Source organism: Neolamprologus brichardi, chromosome 7, assembly GCF_056152115.1.
Source record: "Neolamprologus brichardi isolate AB-2024 chromosome 7, ASM5615211v1, whole genome shotgun sequence".
In the NCBI taxonomy this organism is placed as follows: domain Eukaryota; kingdom Metazoa; phylum Chordata; class Actinopteri; order Cichliformes; family Cichlidae; genus Neolamprologus; species Neolamprologus brichardi.
Genome location: NC_142110.1, coordinates 16,076,183 through 16,089,329, shown reverse-complemented (window position 1 = coordinate 16,089,329; position 13,147 = coordinate 16,076,183). Strand labels below are relative to the sequence as shown.

Here is a 13,147-nt window from a genome sequence, read left to right as displayed (position 1 = left end):
GATCCCACAGGAGTCATGGGAAAGACCGGTTTGTTTACTCTGCACTTTCTCCGGGGTCTCAGTGGCACTTTGATTTATACCATGCTGCTTTTCAACCATAGGCTTGTTATTTGGAGCCTGTCTGGGCCCTTACACTATAACCCATTTTATTCTTAAATATTCAATGCATTTTAATGCACAGAAGAAAATTGGCTCCAGATCTGAAAGTCAGCTTGACCCTGAAATGGGAGCAAAGAGCAAAAGGGTGAAGCTGGAAAAGAAATCGGACATTTTGTTTAGAGAATAAGAAGTGAGCTGTGCCCTGAGAGGTTTTCCAGCCGGCCCCTTCCTCCTCCTCCTCCCCTCCTATTCATTCAACCTCTTCATCCCCTGCCTCAATAAATACAGTTTGCACCCTTCATAAGGGCCCAGAATTGACAGGCTAGAGCTGGAGGGATAGGAATGGACCTTTTCTGATGCTTTTCTATGAGACTGTAATGTATGCAAATCTCAGTTAAGACCTCCTGTGCCCTCATTAGACCTTTCTGGGGCTTAGGAAAGGGAGGGGTTAATTAAAACCCATCTCAGACAATGAATCTGTTGGTTGCTCTCAGAGTACCACTAGAAGGGTAATCAATACCTAAGCATATTATTATGATTTACAGAAAGTGTTTAACCATAGGTCTAAATCAATTTCCTGAGTCCAAAGAGGAAAGCGGTAAAGGGGAACAAACAGAAGCATAAGCCCTCTGGCTGGTGAGGAGAGGAAAAGTTCTCTTTATAGGGTAGCTTCTTCTCACAGCAGACAAAGAATGCCGTCATATCTTTAGTACTGTTTAATTTTATTGTCACGGCAACTTATGCGAGTTAACAATGCAATTGGGGGGAAGAAAAAAAAAAAGCTTTTCATGAGGCTCGCAGAATGAAAAACAAACCAGTATTAGTGCGCTGTAATAATAGAAAAACAGATTAGAAAAAGATATCAGTTCTGCCTTAATTATTCACACGCTTTCTTTTCTTCTGTGGGAAATAATTGCTCCAGCAGCTCAAAACTGCTTGTGCCTAGGCAGGGCTTTGTGCTGGGCTATGGTTTATCATACCTGAAAGCCAATATTCGTGAGTCTGCTGTGTGCAGCACAGGGATGAAAGGGTCAAGGCGGAATGAGATTTGAGCGACAGCAGAGGGTCTTCAAAGATGGACGGGAATCAAGCCCGGTGTTGATCACAACAGAGGTTTCACTCCTGCCTCGGAGAAGCAGAGAGAGATCACCCAGAGGAGTCCTTTGACATCACATCAAGCAAAGGAAAGCTTGCCTACACGTTATGAAATTACAGCTGATAGATGTTCTGCAAGTACGGATAAAAGAAGTGCGAAGAAGGCATTTAAACATTTTCTTTTTTTCAATTTGCAGGTGCAGTGTGTAGCTGTGTAAACCTATTTACAATTCCTCTGAGAAATCGTTTTTTAATCCGCTTGTTAGCCAGCCTCAATCCTGGCTATCACTATGGGAGAGCAAATTAATAATCAGAAAGTACAAAGCAAAGAGTGCCGATTCATTTCTGCCAAATAATTAATTTTCTTCCTTCACCGAGACTGCAATTACAGCTGCCCCACAGATTGTTTTCATTTCAGTTTGTGCAGAATGTGTAGATATGAAGCCTTACACAGTCCCCAGTAGGGCTGTTCGATATAACGATATATATCGGATGACGATATAAAAACGTCTATCGTTTCATTTTACACTATCGTTTGTTTCGTGATGTCGCAAAATAAACAGTTTACGGCAATATTTTTTTTTACCGTTTTGATGGTCACTGTAGTGGCTATTTTAATTTCTTAAAGTTCTCTCTTTCTCTTATATTTAATATAAGCACACTACAGACGGACAAGCTCCTATTTTTATGCGTTGTCGTTAGCAACAACGACGGTAAAACCATCGCATGTCCGCTTGTTTATTTTCCGCATAAACCTTTCACAATAAAGCTCAAGATCCTGTTGAGACTTTTCAAAATAAACTTACCCACGTGAAAGACTATGTGGAGTGCTTACTGTTGAGAAGCAAGAAAGCGCCGTCAGGTGCTAAAAAATAAACCTTAGACTCAAACGTTAGAACAGGCTTTTCCCTGCAGCACCCTGTGTAATAAATACTCACAAAGAAAACGGCGGCTGTTACAACTTATGTCTAAAAATGTTTCGTTTCATGCATCGGTTAAAACACTGGCCTCCAGGTACACGACGCCCAGCTCGAAACACTTCACGCAAGTCGAGCTACCCGAGATTCACAGAATTTACAGAAAATGTTAAAGTTTTGTGATTTATATCGTTATCAGATGATAAATGTCTTATATCGGGATATGAGATTTTGGTCATATCGCACAGCCCTAGTCCCCAGCTCACAAAGGCTGAGGGAGAAATCTTTTCATCTGCAGCTTGAAAGGTTAAACATTTGCTTCAGCGAGGGCACGCTGCATTTTTAGGTGTACTGGGCCATGGATTCTTAGACACCCCACCCCACACACACACTGCCGCCTCAGTGTTGTCTGCTAATGCAGGAGAGGTGTTCTTCATTAACCAGGAGTGCTTCTAGGATGGGTCTTCATCAAGCAAAGTGTGTTTGTGTCAGATGGAGGGTGGCTGATGGGAGCACAAGGCCTCTCATTACATTAAGAAGAAGAAGAAGTTCCATAGCAAAGGCCATCTCTTGTCGGTTAATGAACATGGAACCCCAGTCAGGACTCATTTCCTTAAAATGCTTCAGAGATGGACGTCCCCTCCAGTCACACTAACATAGGGTTGCCATTTTTCCGGAGACAGGAGGAGCTGACAGGCGGCTAAGTTTGAGAGCACGCTAAAATGAGATGTGTCAGATAGGTTGACATTGTGCTGCCTAATCTCATAGTTGCTTGGGGATTTCCAGGACTATAGCTGGGGACAATGCACCTAAAGGGATAATATGAGGATTTTCATCTGAAATTGGACCAAATCAGCTGACAGGCGTGCGTGTGTGTGCTGTGTGTTTGACTGACAGAACTCATTAAGAATGTGAGCAGGTTCTGGCAGAGCATCCTTTTCTTGGCAGTTTCAGCGTAATGCTTATCCAGGGTGCAGGAAAGTGGGGAATACTGTGAGCATTTGGCAGGAGTCATTAAGTGGCACGTTTTATGTTGTGTTTAATGTTTTTTCTTTCAGGGGCAGGGAGAGGCTTCAGCACGGGGGACAACCATGGAGGGGGACTGTCTCAGCTGCATCAAGTACCTCATGTTTGTCTTCAATTTCCTCATCTTTGTGAGTATTTTTTTTTTTCATCTCTTTCTCAAAGACACTTAATCTGGCCGTCTCTGAAGTTTGTGTCAATCTAATGATTTAAGAAGGGCTTCTGCGTGCTCCCCGCCTCACTGACTAATGAAGCCACATTTGCATTTCATTAGATGAGGCAATCTTGATTCTATCAAATTCTCTTTTGATTAAATTTTAGTGTGCTGACACACATCTGAGGCACATTGTGCCATGTGGAGTTTGTGACTGGCACCTGAGTTTATCGGTCTTGATCAGACAATCAAGGGTAATCCTGTTAGTCTGAAGCCGTAAAGTGGGGGAGGGTCAGAGTAAGAAGGTTTGTCTCTTTTCCTGCTTTATTAAGCACAACCAAACCATTTAGAGTCTCTGTTTAGATGAGGTTGCTCAAGGCTGGTGTAATAATGCAACCAGCAGAGCAAAGAATGAACTTGACTGTCGGCATCACTGTAACAACTACTTTTCACAGCTTTTTTTTTTTTTTTTTTTTTTTTTAACTGTGTCTAAGGCCGTTTCACACTCGTGTAACTCGGCAGCATTTCTTTTAAAGCCCAGTGCCTTGCAAATGGCTGCTTCTTCTCCTCGTACCACAGAGTGGCTATCATTTGCACAAACCCCAGGTGACAGGAAGAAGGGGATTGGGGTAAAAATGTTGGAAGCTCAGATCTATTCCCCCTGACTCAATATCTTCTTTTCTTAATCACATGAGTCACCCCACAGTGGCTGCGGAGAGGATTTTATTAAAGGGAGGATGAGAAAGGATGGAAGCTCATTGCATTTCTTTAGCAGGTGGGGAGGCTGGGAGGAGTAGTTCAAGGGGGTAGATTTATCCACCCTTACCCCCACTGAGGTACTGTGGCTCTGCAGATACCCAGCCTTTTATTTTAGCTTTACCTCCAACCTCCGTGGTATTTGCATAGCTAACAGTGGAGAAAAAAAGTCACTGTATGACCTCTGGTTGAATCTTTTGAGTTGCTGGGGATACAAAGCTACTATATCTTCTGAATTGTCAATTTCTATTTTGTCTAAGTAATGTACTCTTTCTCTTTTGTCGTTATCAGCTGGGGGGCTCTTTCCTCCTCGGAGTGGGAGTGTGGGTACTGGTGGACCCCACAGGGTTCAGGGAAATCGTAGCAACCAACCCCCTGCTATTCACCGGTGTCTACATCATCCTTGGTATGGGAGGCATGCTCTTTCTCCTCGGCTTCCTGGGCTGCTGTGGAGCCATCCGTGAAAACAAGTGTCTGCTCCTCTTTGTGAGTTGGCTGACAAAGTCGAAACATAGCTGTGTTACCGCTCGTGTGTGTGTGCGGGTGTGTGTGTGTGTGTGTTGATTATTCTCTCTGTCAGTCTTGAAACAAAAAGCCAAAAGAGCAAAATGCCTTTGTATGTTGTCTTTGTGCTGAGTGAAGTGAGCACCACCAAAATGTGATTTTTCATTTTCCTTTTCTTTCTTTTTCTTTTTTTAAACACATGAACATGCACTTTTTTTGTCTTCACTCTCATCTACCTTGTCATACTCTTTCTCACCCTTTCCTTTTTCCTTTTGTCTTACTGCAGTTCTTCATGCTCATCCTCCTGATCTTCTTAGCAGAGCTGGCTGCTGCCATCCTAGCCTTCATATTCCGGGAGCATGTAAGTTTCTTAAAAAGTTCACCCCACCTTTGATCACAAGTCTGCAGTTGGGCTGAGTGTCAAAATGCAACGGCTCAGATTCTTACTTTTTGTACTTCCGGACCTGACAGCTGCTAATTTAAATCATGATTCTGAAAATTTCTTTTGACTGTGTTCAGGTATTGCATAACTGTTTGTATTTATAGCATTGCATTCCTATAACAATGTTGTGCTTGTGATGCACAGTTAAAAATTGGGATCAAATTCTATTCAGCAACCACAGATGCACTCTAATTCTCCATGTCAAAACCTGTTTGGTGCCTTACTCATTATGCGTGTGACCACAAAGATTTAGCCTAATCTAGCCTCGAGTCTGTAGCCCCAAACACATATGAGGAGCAGATTGCTGGTGAGCTCACTTTTTTGTAACTCCACACCACTAGATTTTGCCGTAGCACCACCAGATTTCCCTGAGAAGACTTTAATGTGTTAAGTTAGCGCAGTTCCCTAATATAAATGACACTCAGCCCAACCCAGAATTCAGTGAAATCATCCGAAGTAACCGATGTTATCTGTGTGACGCTAACATGTGCGCCTTCGCTTTAGCTGACCAGAGAGTACTTCACCAAAGAGCTGAAGAAACATTATCAGGGCTACAATAACAGCGACGTCTTCACCTCCACATGGAACGCCATCATGACTACAGTAAGACCACCGCACACATGGCAGAGAGCTGACGTAATGCAGCTTTTACCGACTCACCCTTTCCACCAAACAGTCTGTGGAAACGTTAAGGTTAACAGCCAGGGCTATATTTTATAGATAAATCCGAGACATTTAGGTCAATATTCATGCTGGATTGCCGCACGCACACTGTGGACCACAGGCCAGTGCGCAAATGGGCGCTTAACAATAAGGGCTTCTTCTTCTTCTCCTTCCTCTCAGTTTGACTGCTGTGGGGTCAACAGCCCAGAGGATTTTAAGGAAAGCATGTTCAGGATGATGAACCAAAATCATGTGGTGCCAGAAGCCTGCTGCCAGCGTGCCGCTCAGACTGCCGAGTCAGCCTATACCAGCCAGGAGCAGTGCTTATCGGGCAATATGATGTTCCGTAATAATAAGGTAACTTTTCACATCCACCATGTCAAGACCTCTCTCTCTCTCTCTGTCTCTCTCCCTCTCTCTCTCTCACTCTCTCTCTCCCTCTCCCTCTTTCTCTCTCTCTCTCTCGCTCTCTCTCTCACTTCCTTCTTCTAAACCTCCTCAAGGCTTAATTAGAGCTGAAGACGGTTGAGGGGTGACATCCAGGGACTAGCTGACTCCTCCATGGCTGATTAGTGCTTTTCTGTGTTTTGGGTGTCACAGAAGACCATCTTACTGTGTGGTAGAGCACAGAGACAACAGCACTATGTATGTGTCTGGATGTGTGCGTGTGTTTTGTGTGAGATATATACACACACACACACACACGTGCATGCCCACATCCCTTCTCACATGGCTTCTATGTGCACAAAGGAAGCCTTGAGTGTAATTACAGTGAAAGCTGATAGGAAGAGCTTTTTTACTGCAGTCTCCACCTGTTGTTTTTCAGCCCATTAGAACAATGAGAGATATCCACCGTTTGTGCCTCGCTCTGTTCATTCACACAAAGAGCTCTCATTAAAAGCCAGTGAGGCTGGAGGCCCTTCTTCCCACTCAGTTGAAGCTGTGATGTTACTTTAATTGTCCCTGTAATTCTGCAAGTTTATAGCCTATTGATTCTCTGCTGAGTGTCACGTCTTTGTGTCCACAGGGTTGTTACTCTGCAGTAGTTGACTACTTCGAATTGTACATCTATGTGGCTGGAGCCCTGGCCATTGTGGTGCTAACCATTGAGGTACGAGCAAGTTTTAAAATATGCAACCTTTTTTTTTTTTTTGCCTCCAGTGTATTCTGAATATTCATTTTAGAAAATTTGCAAGGCTGCTTTAACCCAAGGCTATTTGCCTGAATACGCCAGTGTTATGCTTTTTGAATAGCAACATCGCCACCTTGTGCTAAAATTCAGTATCACAGAACATAGTGGTTTTTAAAATGAGGTGAATATTGGACAGTACAGTGTATTTATTTCTATTAACAAATTGGGAGGGAGGGATTTTCTGTATGTGTGCTCATTATTTCTTTTTCTTTCCCTCTTTCCTCAGCTTTTTGCCATGGTTTTTGCAATGTGTCTCTTCAGGGGAATCCAGTAGAGGTGCTCCATCCACGAACTTCTTTTTTTTCTCTCTAAAAAAGAAAAAGGGAATTCAGGAGAAAAGAAGAAAAAAAAATGGACATTTGTAAATTTTGTGGATCTCTTTTTCTATTGGCTAATTGGTAGAAAAACAAACTCTTGTACTTCACAGCTGGACTTTTGAGGTACTGGGTGATTAAAAAAATATACAAACACACACAGACATAGAGACACACACATTGCATTGAGACTAGACTAGAGAGAAAACTGATGTTTAAAAAAAAAAAAAAGAAGAAGATTTGTGTGCAAAATGAAAATGGTAATTTGTGGACCAGGTCTTGAGCAGATTGGGTGTAAAGTGGACCGGGGATGAGGACCAGGTGAAGCCTGAGCAGAAGGCACTGCACTGACTTTTGGATGAAGAATATTTATATTAAGTAAAGTTGGCTTGACTGTAAAAATGAAAAATGTGTTTCTTGTAAACTCTGGCTGTTATCCTTTCCCCTTTCATACTGTATAATGTAATAACCTCCCTTCCTCCACATGCCTTTTTTACAGCCACACTTCTTCAATGCTGTATTATATAAGCTCTGTTTATTTGTGTGTGCGTGCGAGTGTGTGCGTGTGCGTGTATATACTGGATGCTCTTTATGAATGTGTATGAGCCTATTTGTATGCATGTGAGCTTGTGGCTCTCCGTGATCTCTCCCAAGCTTCAAAGCCAACTACTCTAATTCTTTTTTTCCTGTTTGTATGGTGATGTTTTATTGCATTAGTGGTTATATGTGGTTCTTGGTGGTGAAATGTGTATGCCTTTGTATTAGATTCTTGAAAAGTAAGTTACATAAATGGCATTTTACCTGACCCTTCCTGTGTGTTTTCTCAAGCTGGTTGCAGAATTTCACACCATTTTCGTTTTCTTTTTTTTAAATGAAAGGTTGACCCCGTTTATAAAGACACTGGTAAGTAATGATATTGCATCACAGGATAATTAAAAACAAATGTTTGTTAAAAGATTATTGCCTATCAAGTCTAGATAACTAACTAGCTTAACTTTTAAGAGCTTATGTCACATTTATGATCACTTATAGGATACATGTGACTGTTACACATTTCCCACATGAAATTATTCTTCTGTGCTACTGAAGTCTGGAAACAAAGAAGGGGTTTTATTTGCTGAATAGCCAACCCATAAGAAAATGCCATTAGCCTTTAGTGTCCATATATATTTATATGACTCTGGGTGTAGCTTTTGTAATGAAATCAATCTCAACCATATTGCTGGAGTGCATTGATTTTATTTGCAAAAAAAAAAAAAAGTAAAGGTATTGATTAGAAATGCCTTTGGACATTGATCTATTGCAGCAGCCTCAGAAAATGGCAGAAGAATACATCAAAGGGGGGAAAAAAAGGGGAGGCATGCAATGCAACAAAAAAGCATGGTAGGGATGAAAATGAAACCCATCATTTGTGGAATTTGCATTAGTATCGCTTTCAGAGCAAAGAAACCGATGGAAATTGAAAAGACACAAAACTGTTTAACACGGGTAAAAATGACATACATGAATTTTCACTTGTTTTGCCATCCTATTTTTTTTAATGTGGTCTTTTTTCTTCTTTTTTTTTACTGCATATCTTTTTGCATACTCCCTCCAAACAGCGTGCATGACAAAGCCTAATAAAAACCCAAGTATGGCTTTGTTTGACATTTAGTGAGCAGGCAGCCTGTTCCAGTAACAAATCCACATTTTCAGCAAAATGTAGCCATTTAGAGGGGAAAACACAAGATCATAGCAACTGGTAAGTGATATCCAAAGAGAAGCAAAAATGCTTATTCTGTAACATAAATATTGTTTTTAGAGTAGTGCTTGCAACCTCAGTCCTGCTGTGTGTTGCTTGTTAGCTTGCTATAGTGTTTGAGGGTTGTGCTACTAACAGTTAATCTTTCTATTTGCATATGCAAGCAAACCGATTGTGCAAAGTACATAGGCTGTATTTTGTGGCTTGTAAATGCCGGTTCCCACAGACTTTGTGCAGAAGACAGATGGCGCTGAGAGAATCCTGAATTTATGGAAGAATTCTGTAACAGCAATTTAATATTGAAGTCAATTTGAAAGAGTTCACATTGTAGAATATTTCTGAGAGGTGGACATAACTTAATCGTTTGAAAGGCGAGGTGATGCCTGTAAAGTCTTCAGTCTCTTTTAGAGCCAGCAGAGGGCGACGCCTCTGGTTACAACAAGAAATCTCTGGGAAAACAGCCCTTTGGCTCCTTTGATTGATGATCTCAGTAAACGCGTTCCTGATGAGTTTATGGTTAGCTTCATGTTTTATTGACTACAGCAGAATGTTTAGTTTATGAATTGGCCCCCACCCCTCCCCTAGAGTTAAAAAGGTCAAAGCAGGTTTTGTTTTCAGGCAGCCTTTATCTCCTAACAAGCTGCTACAGCACGAATGTACAGTGTCTCTCAGATTCACCCCTTGCTCTTTACCTCCACTGTCAAAAAAGGTAAAGAGTTCTTTGCATGTTTAAATCTGTCTGTCTTCTTAAATGCCCACACTGAATCTGTCTTTTGTCTAACAAGTAGTCGAATTTCAAGCTTCAACTCAACAGTTGCACAAACCTTTTGTGGTTCTTGGCTCTGTTGATGTCACTTAGAATTCTTCTCCATCTAAAATAAAAAACAATAACCAGGCTTCAGCTCCTCGGTTCTCATGATGACAGCAGAAAACTGTTTACTGAAACCAAACAAAGAACAAAATAAGGAGGTACAAAGAAATGACACCCTCTGTCGATTCTCAGGTTTTACATATCAGGAGATAAGAGTACACAACGTGTGGTAGCAATAGAGCTAACTATCTTAGGAAGAAGGCCAGGAAGGAACCGCTTTTCTTTTTAGACCCCTTTAACCCCCCACTCATACACTATAATAACTTGAACTGATAACACTGATGATCATAGGAGAGATGCCAGTCTAGAATTTGTTGCACTTAAAAAAATGACTATTCTATTCTGTTTGTAGATAGTGAAAAAGTCCTTAGCAGGTCTTAAAATTAGGTAAATACAACTTTAGATGAAACACATGACACATCACATCATGTCATATAGCTATTTAAAAATAACTCTGGTGTTTTGAAGCCATTCTGCTGTAGATTGTCTGATGTGGTTGGGATCATTATCCCGTTCTTTGGTTCACAGAGGAGTTCAGAGACCACAAATCAAGCACCCTGCACCATCGTGCTTGACAGTTGGCACAAAGTGTTTGTGCCGATTTGCTTTTGATTTTTATCAAACGTGGCACTGTGCATCTTGGTCAAACATCTCCACTTTGGTCTCGTCTGTCCGAGGTGACCCTGGTCTGGCTGAATTTAGTGGGTTATCCACTCCTGTGAATACTGGTATTTGTCATGAATATTTTCCACTTCGTGATGATGCATACAATTAGCAGAACCCAGCTGCTACTCACCCTCTTAATTCCTATAGAAGCAGCAGGATTGTAGTTATTACATGCTGCTTTTGAATGGCGGTGTAGGTTTTGCTAAATAAATCATGACAGTATAATATGTCATATGTTGTTGTTTAACTGAGACTGATTTTCTTAATAAAAGGTTAGATTTGCCAAACATGAATAAAATCAGTATTTGCTTCACTTTAAACGATTGGATTATCCTCAACATAACACAGCTGCCTACAGTCATCTACTGCAGGAATCCTACAGTATATATGTGACAACATAGCATACTTTATAACTGGATTTAGCAACTAAAGCAAAATGAACTGATGCAGGTTATCTCATCCATAGTTTAATACTTTAAATCATCCTCACTAATCTGTGCTTGGGATTCCCCAGGGCAACACAGGAATGCCACACACAGACTGTATATCCAGTGTGATTACGATTATCTGGGTGATGTGAGGTTTTTGGGGGGGGGGGTTTGTTTTTTTTGTTTTAAGAAAAAATGAATGACCGACATTAGGTTTGTCATTCATCTTTGTCATTTGGCTAGTTTTACAGCAAAAATTAATATATAGCACTTCATAATATTATAGTAATGTTAATGGCACAGTGGGTTACTGCAGCACTCACTTACTTTAGTTCTAAATGAGGCATTGTATCATTTTTACATGCCAATCAGAGCATGTTGAACATCACTCTAATTTTTTTTAACCTGGTTTGTTATACAGTCTTATTATACAATCTATCATTTCTAATTGTATGTATAATTTGTGTTCATCCTTTGTTCATAAACCATTTACACTGTTCACAGTCTCTCAAAAACTCAACCCGACCCAACATGTGATCACAATTTTCCTAACGACCCTATTAAGAGTGCACTTTTACACATGCATGAATAATTGTTAAGCTCAAGGTGTACCAAACAATGACCAGCTGACTTCTTTTAGTTTCGCTGCCTCATTACCATATACTGGAGCTCATTACTGCCACCTCAAATAAAAGAAGAATGTACAGCTTTGTTTCTTGTTCCAGAAATGCCAAAGGCATTAAAAAATGGTCCCAAACAGTAACCATCGGTGTTAAGTGAATTGTTGCCAAACTGAATCAGTCCAAGTTCAATTATTAGAGCTCACCGGGATGTTATTTTGGAGGCTTTGGAAACCGCAGCATTATTATTCACTCTGCAGTATTTAAGGAATTTAATGTGTATCATCTGTTCTATGAGGACAAGAAAAGTCTTAATTGTCTTATTTCAAAATTTAAAGTTTTTTAATACAGAGTATAATCATCCTCCTACTATACTACACATTTCTCAATATGTTGCTTTCAAGCCAGACTTTCTTGTCATTTTGAAAGTACTCTTGATCAATAGTTATCTGAGCTTTCTGAAAGTTTCTTAGGGCACTGGCTGCTTTTTCACTCATTTTCAGTCCATTTCTTGTAACTGAACATTATCAGAGAAATGACTGATGAATTATTCAAGCAAAAGGGAACAAATAGATACTTTTTAAAAAATTAACAAAGAACCAATTTGTATTTGCACTTTGGGGCACTTTGTTTTACTTACCACTTGTTACAAAAAAGCCAAATGTATTTAGCTGAAAGGGTGATTACCTCACAAACGTCAGCAGGTTGTGCTGAGAGAAGAAGAGCTTTTAATTAATAATTGTTCCAACTCCATTTGTGTCTCATGTTCATTTATTTTTGCACATGTTCCAATAAATTCACTTTTACACATCACTGTAGATGTTAAATTAGTTGTGAATAACGCCAATTTATTTAAAATTGTGGTTATTTTAAGGCAGCAGTGACTTAATTCACCACATGAGGGCAGTACCATTCCTCCTCCTCCTCCATGCACTTCTCTTGAGGCTACGTTTTCTTCTTTAAGCATGAACAAGAAGGGTCTTTTGTGTAACGGGTGTTTAACGTCGACCCCAGAGTGTAAATCTGTCATCTTTAATGTCTATAGATTAGGTCGTTTTGTATTTTAAAATGGCATGAAGGATCGCCACAAAACGCAGCATCGCCAGTGCATGTGTTAAAGTGTAACAGATCTGTAAACAGTTAAAAACCTCTCAAGAGACCTGATTGTTTTAATCCTGCAAACATGACACGACTGTGAAGCAAATTTAAACAATGTGGTGCTTTAAGCACGTTTTGCATTTGACCTTCTGTTAATGACTTAAGCACCAGTAGCAGTTTGTGTGTACTTATGCCCCCTCCACTCCCTTTGCTGTCATTTGAAATGTTCGGATCTGCTCAGGATCTCAGCAGTGAAGCCTTACAGGTGTTCAGCACAGCGCTTCACCATCATGGGTGTTTACTCTCTGCAGCACGCTCGGGTCACATCGTTATATGTTAATGAGGCTCCAAAAAGCACTGCACAAAGTCGCGGGAGACAGTGTACTGTGACATTTATTGTGTTGTCCTTCTGCTGTTCTGCCTCTGGGATATCATAGCTCGACACACATTTGGACCCATGAAATCAAACTAAAACCAGCTGAAATTCAAAATCTGGCATCTTCGATCTCCATTTAAGAGTTCTTTCATACAAGGGAAGAACACCAAAAGAAACATTTTTGCTTT

General features: G+C 40.6%; 1 protein-coding gene across 2 annotated transcripts in view; it reads left to right on the top strand.

Moving 5' to 3' along the window:
- The window catches only part of tspan18b (tetraspanin 18b), a 35,298-nt gene extending 27,334 nt beyond the window's left edge, over positions 1–7,964 (top strand). For both annotated transcript variants that reach the window (XM_006782618.2, XM_087843210.1), the window contains exons 3-9: positions 3,170–3,265; positions 4,336–4,530; positions 4,835–4,909; positions 5,495–5,593; positions 5,834–6,010; positions 6,681–6,764; positions 7,072–7,964. In XM_006782618.2, the coding sequence (XP_006782681.1) occupies positions 3,170–3,265; positions 4,336–4,530; positions 4,835–4,909; positions 5,495–5,593; positions 5,834–6,010; positions 6,681–6,764; positions 7,072–7,119 (774 nt within the window). In that variant the 3' untranslated portion in view covers positions 7,120–7,964. The remainder of the gene's footprint in view (positions 1–3,169; positions 3,266–4,335; positions 4,531–4,834; positions 4,910–5,494; positions 5,594–5,833; positions 6,011–6,680; positions 6,765–7,071) is intronic.
- The last annotated feature ends 5,183 nt before the right edge of the window (positions 7,965–13,147 follow it).